The sequence below is a fragment of the Stegodyphus dumicola genome, chromosome X1 (assembly GCF_044657685.1).
Source record: "Stegodyphus dumicola isolate Sdum_Otavi_A_Nest chromosome X1, ASM4465768v1".
Lineage (NCBI taxonomy): Eukaryota > Metazoa > Arthropoda > Arachnida > Araneae > Eresidae > Stegodyphus > Stegodyphus dumicola.
Genome location: NC_140780.1, coordinates 241,565,300 through 241,578,274, shown reverse-complemented (window position 1 = coordinate 241,578,274; position 12,975 = coordinate 241,565,300). Strand labels below are relative to the sequence as shown.

Here is a 12,975-nt window from a genome sequence, read left to right as displayed (position 1 = left end):
GCGAACGGGCTGGCTGCACGGGCGTTTTCGTGGTTTTCCTATGTGTAACGTGAATACGAGCCAGTTTCCCTTAAAAAGACCTCCACGGGGCATCCCTCCCTTTCCGTGTAGTGCCTAAGGGGGGAGCACGTAATAAGCCCCCCCCGAAAAAAGTAAAAATTTTCAAATGCAGACGATACTTCTTGTGATGTATTTCCACTTAAAAAAAATTATAACAACTTTGTCCGACAAAATATTTTTAAAAAATTTGGGATGTATGAATTATTATGAGTCACTAATTATCACTCTTTGAACATATGATTTTAGTACAAGTCATATTTTGATGATATTTATTTTACAACAAGCAAGTCTTAAAAGGGAGGAAAAATAATACATTAGAAAATCATTTGAAGTCCTTGGGTCAATATTTAGTGCAATATCTATGCAAATAAATTTCAAAAATAGAAGTATTCGGAAACAAATACGAGTTCACAATTTACCGTGTAAAAAAGACAGCTCATTTGTGACAGATTTCTTGAACTCGATTATTCCAGGTCGAAATGAGGAGGAAAGAAAGTCTTAGACTTACAAGCAATTTAATCAGAAAGAGTTAAAACTTATTTGGAACAAGTTCGAGTTCCAACTGAGTTAAAAGTTCCGGGAAATAATAATAATAATAATAAAAATAAAATAAAATAAAATAAAATAAAATAAAATAAAATAAAAAAGAAGGCAGTTGCCCAACGGCATAGTGGGACTACCGTGCCGAAGGACACGGACTTGAAAACTGGTGAAGACATGTATGTTGCAAATATATAGTGTTTTTATAGCATAGGGCTCTCTAAATACATGGCGAGCCGAAAGTTCTGTCGCGTGATTTGGTGGTAGGGAAAGAGGTATGGGAGACACTGTGATCCGTCCTCCCTTGGCGCTTTCTCTCAAAACTGACGCGGAAGCTGAGCAAAGTCGGACTGTAACCTATAAGGTGCTCAAGACTCTTGCTAACGACAGACTTAATATTGCACTCTTTACCACGATAAAATACGTAAGCTTCTCTGATTAGGTCTATCAAGTCAGATTGGCCACAACAACAATAACAGTAGTAGTGACATAGATAATTTTAAACCAGTATACTCTCTTGTAAAGGGCATTAAAGCGTTAACAATAAAGGTTACAACGAAACGTGAAGCTTGGGAATTCTTGTTCTCGTCATTAGATATTTCTTTAGATACTTGTTTGTTTCAATTTTAAATATTTTACAACACTGGACCATTTTTAACTACTAGAATGAGTTATTGCCTTTCAGTTTGACAACGTATATCTATTCTGAATGAAAAATGTTCCTGATACATACGGACTAAGAATTCAGTTTAATTTAAAGAGAGAAAAAGTTTCTGACATTATAGTTAACATTAAGAAAACGAACTAAATGCTTACGGGAAAATTAAAGAAATCGTATTCTGAGAATTAGAGCCCGCACCGTAAATTTGTTTAGAAAATTTTAGAAACGCACATCGCCTAGACGAATTTAATGCGCGATTCACTTCCCGACTAACTACTAGCTTAGAATATTATTTTAAGTTAAGAAAAGTGTCAGATTTTGAAACTTTGTAACAGCTTACAGTGCCAGATAAATTATTTTAATAGCTGAGAAACAACTGCTCATAAATATAGGTAATATTTTTTGCTTATTTGATGTCAAATACGTAGCGTATTCGGAAACTAAGTACCGTTTCATTCTAGCGCCGTCGCAGCGCTGTGGTAGGCGTCCCGCGCATGCGCACTAGTCTTGTTCACTGACTTTCAACTTTCGCCATTTTGGTTGCTCTATGTTGTGTTTTCAGTTTGCTGTGCACATTCAAAATGTTTAAGACAATTAGTTCTCCCGCTGACTGTGAGATTCGTGCCGTGATTAAATTTTTGAACGCGAGGAATGTTAAACCGGCCGAAATTTATCGTCAAGTGACAGAAGTTTACGGTGAATACGCGATAAGTGATGGAATGGTGAGAAAGTGGGTAAGAATGTTTAATGCAGGTCGAACAAATGTCCACGCCGAGGCTCGGAGTGGTCAGCCTTTTGTTGTCACCGATGATTTGGTAAGGAAAGTTGATGAAGCAATTCATGAGAACAGACGCTTCACAATGACAACTCTTTCAGAGGCATTTCCACAAATTTCAGGTACTGTTTTGTTCGAAATTGTGTCTGACCGCTTGAATTAACGCAAACTGTGTTCCCGATGGGTTCAAAAAATACTCACTGATGTTCACAAAACCAAGCGACTTGGAAGTGCCCTGACATTTCTCACGCGGTACAGTGATGAGGGAGAAAACGTTTTAAACCAAATTGTGACAGGTGATGAAACTTGGGTGTGTCATTTCACACCAGAATCGAAACAACAATCGATGGATTGGAGACACACTCATTCTCCGAGAAAACAAAAGTTCAAAGTGACAATGTCATCACAAAAAATCATGTGCACTGTCTTCTGGGATAGGAAAGGCGTTTTGCTTACTGAATTTCTTCCCAGAGGTGAAACCATTAATGCGGCACGATATTGTGAGACTTTAACAAAACTAAGGCGTGCCATTCAAAAAAACGAAGAGGAATGCTCAGTAAAGGAATTGTGTTGCTCCATGACAATGCTCGGCCCCATACTGCTGGTGTCACTCAATCGTTAATTCGACAGTTTCACTGGGAGCAGTTCGATCACCCGCCGTACAGCCCGAACTTGGTGCCGTACGACTATCACTTGTTCCTGCACATGAAGCGCGAGCTTGGTGGCAAGCGCTTTGGATCTGACGATGACACGAAAAATGTTGTAAAGTCGTGGTTATCGAAACTGGCGGGAAGTTTCTTTGACGATGGTATACAAAAACTGGTCACCCGCTATGACAAGTGTTTGATCATTGGCGGAAACTATGTTGAAAAATAGTTTAAGACAAGTATTTTCATGTAAAAATAAAATTTGATTCGAAAAAATTGTTTTACTATTTTTTTTTCTTTTTCAAAACGGTACTTAGTTTCCGAATACCCCTCTTATAAGGTAATACTGATGTTCTTCTAGACATGTTCTTTCTTCAAGGAAAATATTTCGAATTTATAACTTCCAGACAATGTTAGGTAGGTTATTTTCTGAAAAATCAGATATACGACTAAATTAGTTAAAAATCATATTGAGAGAAACAGTGAGTAGTAAAGTTTCCTAGTCGCAAGACGAAGAGTTGTGGAAAAAGGTTTTGCGACTGGGTCCCCTAATCCCCAATCGCCCTTCAAAATAGGGGGCATATAGCGTATTTTCTCCCTCCTTCCAACATACCTTGTGCTGTAAGTGTAGCACTCAGCGCATATTCGAGAGATTTAGGTTCGAGTTCTGGCGAGGGCATTGCACATTTTTCACGTCTCCTGCTTCAAAATATCATAATTACTCTATAACTTTATAAAGTTATCATGTCGAATAACTATATTTGACCTTCACAATTAGTTTCAAGATATTGAAATATAGTTGAAACTCTATCCTTTGTCATTTTATGAATTCTGCTGTCCTTTAGTCTCTTAGAAATTCTGACTGAGCTTTAAATTCATCAAAATAAAACTGGGCTGAAGTAGAGTGAATGCGTCAGGTTAAAGATATTTAGTATCTACTATGCTGCAATTAGAGACTTTTTTACTTCCTTGTACGAAGTAAAGGAAGTACACCGTGTTTCAAAAAGAATATACGCATTACAAACTGTTATTTTGTCCAAACTATTGATCACTGCGCCTCAGCTCAGCTATTGACGAAACGAATATATAGTCTAGTTTATATTAATATCCGCTAGATGTCAGTTGTCTTCTGTTTCGCGTGGTAACCGTCACATGTTTAAAATGGCTACTCCGTAGCAGAAATCATTTTGTGTTCTCGAATTTGACACCCTGTGACTTATTCCTGTGGGGTTTCATTAAAGACAACATTTATGTACCACCACTCCCACAGAACATGGAAGAGGTGAAGAACCGGATCCGTACTGTCATAATATCAGTGACGACGGACATGCTTGCTCAAGTATGAAGGAATTTAAGTATCGAAGTGATATAGTTCGTGTCGCTGATGGAGGACATACTGAATATCTGTAACATTTGTAATCTGAACTTGAGAGGGTTCGTACATATGTGTATAAAGTTTCATATTTGTATGTCATACAGTTTAATAAATATATGCATTCAAAATACGTATATTCTTTTTGAAAGACGCTGTATTCTAATCAGGAAAAATTCCGGGTATCATATTTCAAAGAAAATATCGATTTTGACGGCTATTGGATGCATTTTAACGATATGTTTGCGAGACATCTATTAAGAATAAAGGACTCTTTTTTCCCAAACGAATTATAAAACTGATTTAAAATGGGTTCAGAAGAGACTTTTTTGTGGCGTCTATACGTACGTACGTATGTGTGTAGCCTCAGAACTTTTGAAATTTTGTAAATATGACTACTATAACATGCAGTTGTGCACCTCATTTTTTTATTGCAATCGGCCGCACCGAACATATATAAATATATACATATATATATGTAATATACTAAGTGCGCAGTCATGAATCCGGTACTTTTAACTTCTGGCTGTAGACAGGGCTGGGTGGATACGGCAGGAATAAGATTTCATCGAAAATTATTGGCAAGCAGAGTGATCTGCAAGGCGGATCATTCACAGACCTCCGTATATATTCCAGTACTCAACATTCTAATACAAGCAAATGCGGGGAAAATCCGGAAATATTAATTTATGCACCCAACAGCTAGACTAGACTTCAAGTAATAGCCTTTTCTTGGAAGATTATTCATTTGCCAATCTATGTTTTCTGTAGTGAAACAGGGCTATTTTGCGGCAGAGCGCGTAATATCACTCAGTACTGGTAGTTTAACCCGAGTTCAAATCCCGGCGAACGGACTGATTGCATTGCAGGTTTCGTACGTTACTACAATATGTAATACGAATACGAGCCACTTTCTTTTAGAAATTTTAGAAAGTTCTTCACAAAGGCAAATTTGCTTTGCCGTAATCTAATAAATTAAGTCCTGCAGCGAAACAGATGAAATCCAATGAAATAAACCAAATATTATTTTACTTCTTCAAATTTCCAGTTTTTTTTTTTCTGGCATTATACATATATTTCTAGACGCAACATTAAGAATTGAAATTGACCTGCAATATTTTTTGAAAAAAAATACTGCAGGTCAATTTCAATTTTTTTTTCAAATATAATATTTTTTTTTCCAAAAAATACAATACAAAAAATTTCGTAAAGCATAATACCAAAAGAATAATTAAGTCGCATTTTATTTTAAACTTTATGCAAAGGGAATTATGATTAGAAAAGATAAAGCAATCTTTTTATCCTTACTTTTGAAATAATAATGTAAATTTGAGAAAATGCGAAGCAGAACATTTCGTCGTCTGACAATTTGTTTTATGCATTGCCAGATGAAAACCCTCATTAAATTTATATTCATCGCTAATAAAAAATAAAAATTTTTTTGAGAATAGCATTAAAATAAAATAATGATTATTTATTTCTTAGTGGACTCAGTAAAATCAGTAAAAGATAATAAAAGATACAGTACAGAAATCCGAAAATAACTAAAAATTTGAAATTTCATTCGCAATTTAAATTTAGTCCATAAATTTTCTGTTACACAATGTAAAGAAAAGAAAAAAAGTTACAAGAAATATTTTTATTACTGAAATTATTATTATTTTTGAACTGGCATCTGCGCAAAAATGGATTTTCATTAATAAAGTTATCCGTTTGCATGAATGTAAAAGTGTTGCGCTCGCTATAATCCCTTATTTTGTTGTTTATTACATATTTTAACCTTTGAGCTAGCTGTTACGCAGGAACAAAAGCTTTTAAAAACTGTCAAGGCCCGATAACAAGCGGAAAATACGACAAACTTTATTTAGAAAGTGATTTTGAGAAAGAAAACTCAACAGGTTCAGGGAAGTAACTGCTCGACTCTTCGGAAACTTTCAAGGACGACTAGTATTCTCTATCATGCATTCACAGCAATTTCCCGCAAATAAGCGAAAACTGCTAATGACTATTACTTTATTCCATGGTTGTCCTTTGACGACGCATTTTGTCACTACTTCCACAGCTCTGGAAGAAGCTACGAATAGAGGAGACGGAGCGTCGCCCGATTCGGCAAACCGCGTAGCCTTCAGCCTCTCACGCAATCCCAACGTTTACGTCAGCGATAACAGAGCCAAGAAATTTTCTCCTGTCAGTATTACTTGATTCGAGTTGGTTCGGGAGCGAGTAAAAATTAGCTTTGTCTTTAGATTTTTAATGATAATGTAATCATCGTTATCAAGGTGCCTCGAAAAACCTCTCTTTGGTTCATTGTTCTGAACAGATAGAATCCGTAGGTCTTTACGAAGTTTATCTCGCCAGCATACTGATTTAATGAAAGAAAAATAACAGATAAAGATAAGCATTCTTTATAGCAGTCATTGTAGAGAATTTCACCATGTTATAAATTGTGGCCAGTGTGTCCTAGAAAAAAATTTACTGACAACAAATACATTTGTGCGCAATCAAATAGGGATATCTTTTTGAGCTTTAAATTTTCCTTTCTCTGCCGCAATCAAAGCGAAATTCAAAATGCCGAAAACAAGTGCTAGAAGCCTTAGTCTGACAAGCCAAGAGAGTTATTCAGCCGTTATTATAGCGGATATGGTTGCTGAGGTTCCCATACATCCTGAATCAGAAATTATTCAAAGACGGAGTTCTGCTATGAAATCCAAAGAGGAAACCAACTTTGGATATGACGGCCAAATGGACACAGAAAATATGCCACCTGCAACTGTAAAATTAGATGCGATGGTAACAGTTAACCTGAAACCAGATCGAACAAATGGAGGCGGAATATCTAAAGGTGTCCTTCTAAACGCAGCTCAGTTTGCACCCACTGACAGCAAACTGAAGATTAACCAGAAAATCGAAAACCAAATCCCTTTGAATTTACCTACCCAAGCGCCTGATGCAGTCAAAACGTCACCCACACCATCAGGGTTTAGTGATATGTCCATCTCCAGAAAAATAGCTTTTGGTTTCTCATTCTTGCCTTCTATTTTATTCGTTCTCTGTTTCGCTGTATTACTCCCTTGCGAAAATTACACAGGACCTCAACCTTCTGTCCAAGAACAATGGTCCATTACATTGAATGAAACAGGTAAGATTACTGTTAAAGTATATATGTATTGTTTTGGAGGGTATATGCATACTTATATGAAAATGAAAATACACTGAATAGTATAAATTTCTTTCCAGACTAACGTTATTAATTTAGGATTTAATAAATTTGTTGAACTTTTAATAAATACCTCTGAGCTAAAATTTTGTTTTTCGTTTCCAACATATGGTTAATGATTAACTTCAGAAGGAAGATAGTATGATGTCGTGTAAAAGCTTGTACTTTTAAGCCATAATTAAATTTTTAACATTACGTAGTTCATTCGAATATTTTTAAATTTTAACCAGTACGTTACGACATTTTATGCTAGATTAGCTTGCTGTCTTTGATGAAAGTAACTTTTTAAATAAAAGTTAAGTATATATATATGAAATTCCTTTTTCTCTATATAGATATATGAAACTCCTCTCTCTCTCTCTCTCTCTATATATATATATATAAAATATTGTATGATCTTAAATTCATTTAGTGCGAAAACAAGTTACTACCACTTGCGCATATATATATATATGTGTGTGCGTATATGCACATATATATATATATATATGTGTGCGTGTATGTATATGCACATATATATATATGTGCGTGTATGTATACGCGAGAATAAATTTTAAGATAGAAAAATTAAACATTTGCCTGTCCTTCAAGGAAAGCCTTCGCAGGGATGGAAAGAAACTGACGTTAATTTTTTCTTCTTTAAAATTTGCTGTTATTTTTGTACTGCTGTCAGGAGCTGCTGCTATAAGCTCTCTTCTAATAAATTTTGGTTTTAGTGATAATTTTAATTTTCTAAATTTGTTAGGTTATTTTATTGATATATACACATATATATATATATATTTAAGGGTGCTTCTAAAAGCTGAAAGGAAGTGGTTCATGATGTAAGATTCTTTACCTATAAGTAGCTTCACAAATTAAAAAAAAAAGTCTGCGAAAAAGTAAAAGCAGTAAGAAGACATAAATTAAATGCAAAAAAAAGCTATACACGAATTTTTGCCTTTCGTACTTTGGTTTCTGTTCCTTTATATATATAAAAACACGCACACGTGTGTGTGTTTATGTGTATAACATAAAGAAAGAAATTTAGAACTAATCTTTCACAAAGAACAAAAATGTAAATTTAAATAAATACATTTCAAACGATCCTGTAAATGTAAAGTTATAATTACGTAGCTGTAAAAATAAACCATCACAAGAAAAACAAAATACAAAGAAAGTAAAAAAAGAACATTTTTTATGTAATATATATACAGGTATATGTGTTTTTATAATATATATGCTCATATACACACACACACACACACACATATATATATATATATATATATATATATATATAGAGAGAGAGAGAGAGAGAGAGATGTGTGCCTGTTTATTGTACGTATATATATATATTTAAACATCAATAAAATAACTTGATAAATTTCAAAAAGCATCAGTAAAACCAAATACTATTAAAAGAAAGTCTATAGATGCAACTGCTGACATCACTATGAAAATGAAAGCAAATCTTAGGCTGGGAAAAATTTACCCATTTTCTCTTCATCAATAGAGCGTTTTCCTTGTTATGTATACATACATACACGATGGGGCTTATTTTCTAAAATAAAAGCTGCGGGAATGTTAATAGATAGCACTCAAAAGTATTAATTGGTATTATTCAATTATGGCAAAGCACACGAGAGCTATCTGCCTAAAGGGGGAAAGATGCCTTCGTGGAGGACTTTCTAAGGGAAACTGGCTCGTATACACGTTACACATGGGGAAAACCACGAAAGCGCCCATGCAGCCAGCCCGTTTGCGGGACTCTAACCTCGGACTGTTCAGCGTCTTTACCGCTCGGCCGCTGGTGGGCGCCAAAAGTATTAATTGAAAACAATTATAATGAAATAAAATACATCAAATGCTGAAATGAAATAACTGCAGCCTTTTTTTTTGTTTAAAACTTTAACTTAAAAGAAAAGTGAAAGGATGGCTATTAATAAGAAACTATCACGATGAAATTAGAAGAAATTTCAACATATTATAACATCATTTAATTGTTTAATGTTTATTAATTATAGATCTTTACTTTCTATCTAAAAATTTTAGATATATTCTTTCTTATACATCTATTAAAAGTAAATTAAGCTTGAAAAATAAGTAATGTATTTGCTGAATGCAATGAATATGATGGCTCACCAAAAATTATATTTTCTTTTTATTTCTATTTTGAACACAATATTTGACCCGACAATTTGCCTGAGTTGTTTGAGTTGCCTGAGTTTTAATGAATTTTTCCCATTTAATGCTGAAAGATGCTTTTACGTATCGTTTCATATATTTTTAACACAAAGATAGTTTTCGCATGACATCAAAGTGTCTGCTTTTCATATAAAAAAAAAAATCCTCTGTACTTCATTATTAGCAAAATTCAGAGTAGCTCATGCCTCATATTAGGTGCTCTAAGTGGTATTTCATATGATATCAAGTGATTCACCTGGAAAAGACGTACCAGAGCACACTTAAAAAAATTCCAGTGCGTACAAGTAGAAAATGTAATTTCCGTCAGGAAAAAGATATACTCAAGCTGCCGTGCATTCCAAATGAAATAAGCATTGATATATACAACAGATTCACATATGTAGTCATGCCCTGTATTTGCAGTTTTCAGTTTTCCATTTTTCACAGCCGGCTAGGGAAACTAAAAGTATACGCTGAGCAAGACTGTACTGTAATGTGCAACACAGTAGTTCAAAAACACCCGATATTTTCTTCACCTATTTCCTTCATATCTCACCTATACAGCAGTTGTAAATATGAGTACCTGCATGAGTGTTTCTGATTGATTTAATCCAATTAAGATAAATTAAAGTGGTTCACGATTAACCTTGCAATTAAGTATTTATCTAATACATAAACATAAAGAAAGATGATGCCTTTTTCCAGGATTCAAACTCCGGACTTTCCTACTGCTAGTCAGACCTACTTTCTAATTATACCACGAAGGTACATGTAAGGAAAGGAAAAATATTCTTTATAATCTTAACCTGCTTTGTCAGGTTGAGGGTCACTCCTCAGACTCATATTGTTAGGGTGGAAGAGGAGTCGTGGTAATATCAATGGTTCAGAAAGTATTTAACTTATATTTCTTTGTTTGCATACCATCAAGTGCTAGAATAAATTTTATTTCTATGAATAAATAAAACTGTACATTTTGCTATAGAATACATTACGTTATTTCTTCACTATTCTGTTGTCTTTTCAGATTAAGTTAAAATGTCTGAACCGCTTGCTTTCTTATGTACGAGAACTTAAACACGTTTAACATATCACTTATCTATTGGAGCGGTCTCAAACTGGCGTGCTCCGGAACAATTTTATACTATCTGCGAATACATTTTCCGTACGTTAATTATTATGACATTAATTAATACTACAAGAATTTGAAGAAGGACTTAAGGTTTTGAGTCCAATTTTGCATTTGTAACTTGTCTTTTGGAAGCAAATATGAAATAAAAGGGAAATTTAAGATTTTTTATTTTGAGTTTTAATTAACGAATAATCTTTCAAAGAGCTCTGTCCTTTGATTTCTCATGTTAGGAATCACATCACACTTTTCAGAAGCATGTGACTACGAAATAATAACATGAAAAGCGTTGTTAAATTAACGTATTTTAGCTGACTTACTGAGTGGATACCAGCTTACCAGCTTACGCAAAGTCTGAAGTATCTTGCTCAGATACCTCTGTGTGGAGTTTAGATGTGAGTAAGATTCATCAAGGAATTTAATGATTTCTGCCCGTTGATTAAATTTTGACATGTAAGAGCTAATGATAGTTTTCTTTTCAAAATAAGGTGATGGAAGAATTGTTTATACATTTCTAATAGGTCTTTAGGTTATATATAAAAATTTTTGACAAGCAAGCTGCAAACCTTTTTATTTGTAATTACTAATTTTTGTGTAACTGATAAGTCGCTATAATCAATAAAAGCTTTAGTTGTTGCTATTTGTAGTTTCATCTAGTTAATTTAAGTAAAGTTTCTGAGAGGATAATAACGTGCCTTAACTAATTAATATACAAGCTGAGTATGGAAAGTTAAAGGCTAGATCTTCGCAACAACAACTGATACTCGGTCTTTTTCTCTTTCTTTCTATTTATTCAAATTTCTCATTTTGCTTGGAATAGAATTTTCTGTTCTTAAAATGTATTAATAAACATTACAATCCAAAAACAAAGCAGCCGACCCTTGAGTTCTTAGCTCTATTAAGCTACTTACTTACGATCAATACAAATCAATCCAAAAAGGTACTTATTTTAAGTTCCTTCCCAAACAAATTTGAGATTGATAAAATGTGTGATATATTAAAGAACCATTCTTTAAAGATTTATCGCAGAGGTATTACATATTTTCCCTCTTCAGTTTCTTCGGGTATTGGACATAATCGTAGCTGATATATTGAGCGGATACCAGCTTACGCAAATCCTCAAGTATCTTGCTTAGCTGTCTCTGTATGGAGTTTAGAATGGCTAATATGATTAGTCAGCACAAGCTGATACAAAAAATTAAGAAGCGCTCTATACAATAAGAAATACGTTTCAGGGGTTATACAAAGATTTAAAATTTACTATAATTATTTTTACATCAAATTGTGAATTTGGAATATTTTTAGAATTTCGTAATACATAATATACTGCGTTAAATTAATTTCCGTTCTGATTATAAATGTACTTGAAATCACTTTTACTGTTATATAATTCCTTAGTTTTCTTCTCGTTAGTAATGCTTGATACTGTAATTACATAAATTTTGTACATTTTCTTCCTCGGAATGTCTTTAACACTTTTCATGGAGATTTTTAGCTTAACTAAATTTACGTATAATACTATTAATCGGCCTGTAGGATGGATATTATGTACGACTAAATGGCAACAATCATCTGGAATGACTCTGTAAAATTTTAAAAGAGTGACCTGCTAGAAACAACAGCCATTAAATTTTACTTTCGCAATAACAAAATGCATGACAGTGCGCTTTCTAAATTCTTTACATCATTATTATTCTGAGACTATTCTTTCGCAATCTGCCTCTTTAATATTGAGAAAACATTAGATTATATTCGAAAATACCTGTGTATTCAGGCAATGATCAACTCCGCTTGCTCAGCATATTATAAAAATTTACTAACCTCAGATATAAGGAAGCTGTTATTAAGGATTTACTATAATTTTAAAAGCTTGCGAGTTAATTTTATCCCATGGGACATAAAAGTAGTCTAAAAAAAAGATATTTATTCATAAATTTTTACTATTTTTAAACTTATAACTAACTATAAATTTTATTTTTATTTTTCACATCATTTCTGTCAACGGAGTTTTAAATTAGAGGGACGCATGTTGTCCTTTTTGTTTATTGTTGTATAGCATTGGTTTTTACTTCAACACGCACACATCTCTAATTCCTTTGTAATTTACTATAGCCATATATGCTGTTCGTTTATACTTTATTTCCGTTATTACTCTTATACTTTCATGCTTATTTTTCTTATCAAGGAATTTCCCTCTTTTAAATACTTTCATTATGTTTAAACAGTCATTTCCCGATTAATGGAGATACGGATTTACTGGATTTTTTACGGATCACTGGATTACTTCAAGCAAATTAAGTTTGTTTATTGCTGAACGATGGAAAAATTACTATCAGAAATCGTCATAACTAAGCGAAATTCCTATACGAAATACGAAACGGAAAATATAGTACATGGGATAACAGCAGTGA

At 33.5% G+C, this 12,975-nt stretch overlaps 1 protein-coding gene across 1 annotated transcript in view; it reads left to right on the top strand.

The window, feature by feature from the left end:
- Window positions 1-6,126: 6,126 nt before the first annotated feature.
- Window positions 6,127-12,975, top strand: part of LOC118179665 (uncharacterized) — a 70,882-nt gene continuing 64,033 nt past the window's right edge. Inside the window, exon 1 of the mRNA XM_085807282.1 lies at window positions 6,127-7,194. Within this exon, the coding sequence (XP_085663408.1) occupies window positions 6,624-7,194 (571 nt within the window). The 5' untranslated portion in view covers window positions 6,127-6,623. The remainder of the gene's footprint in view (window positions 7,195-12,975) is intronic.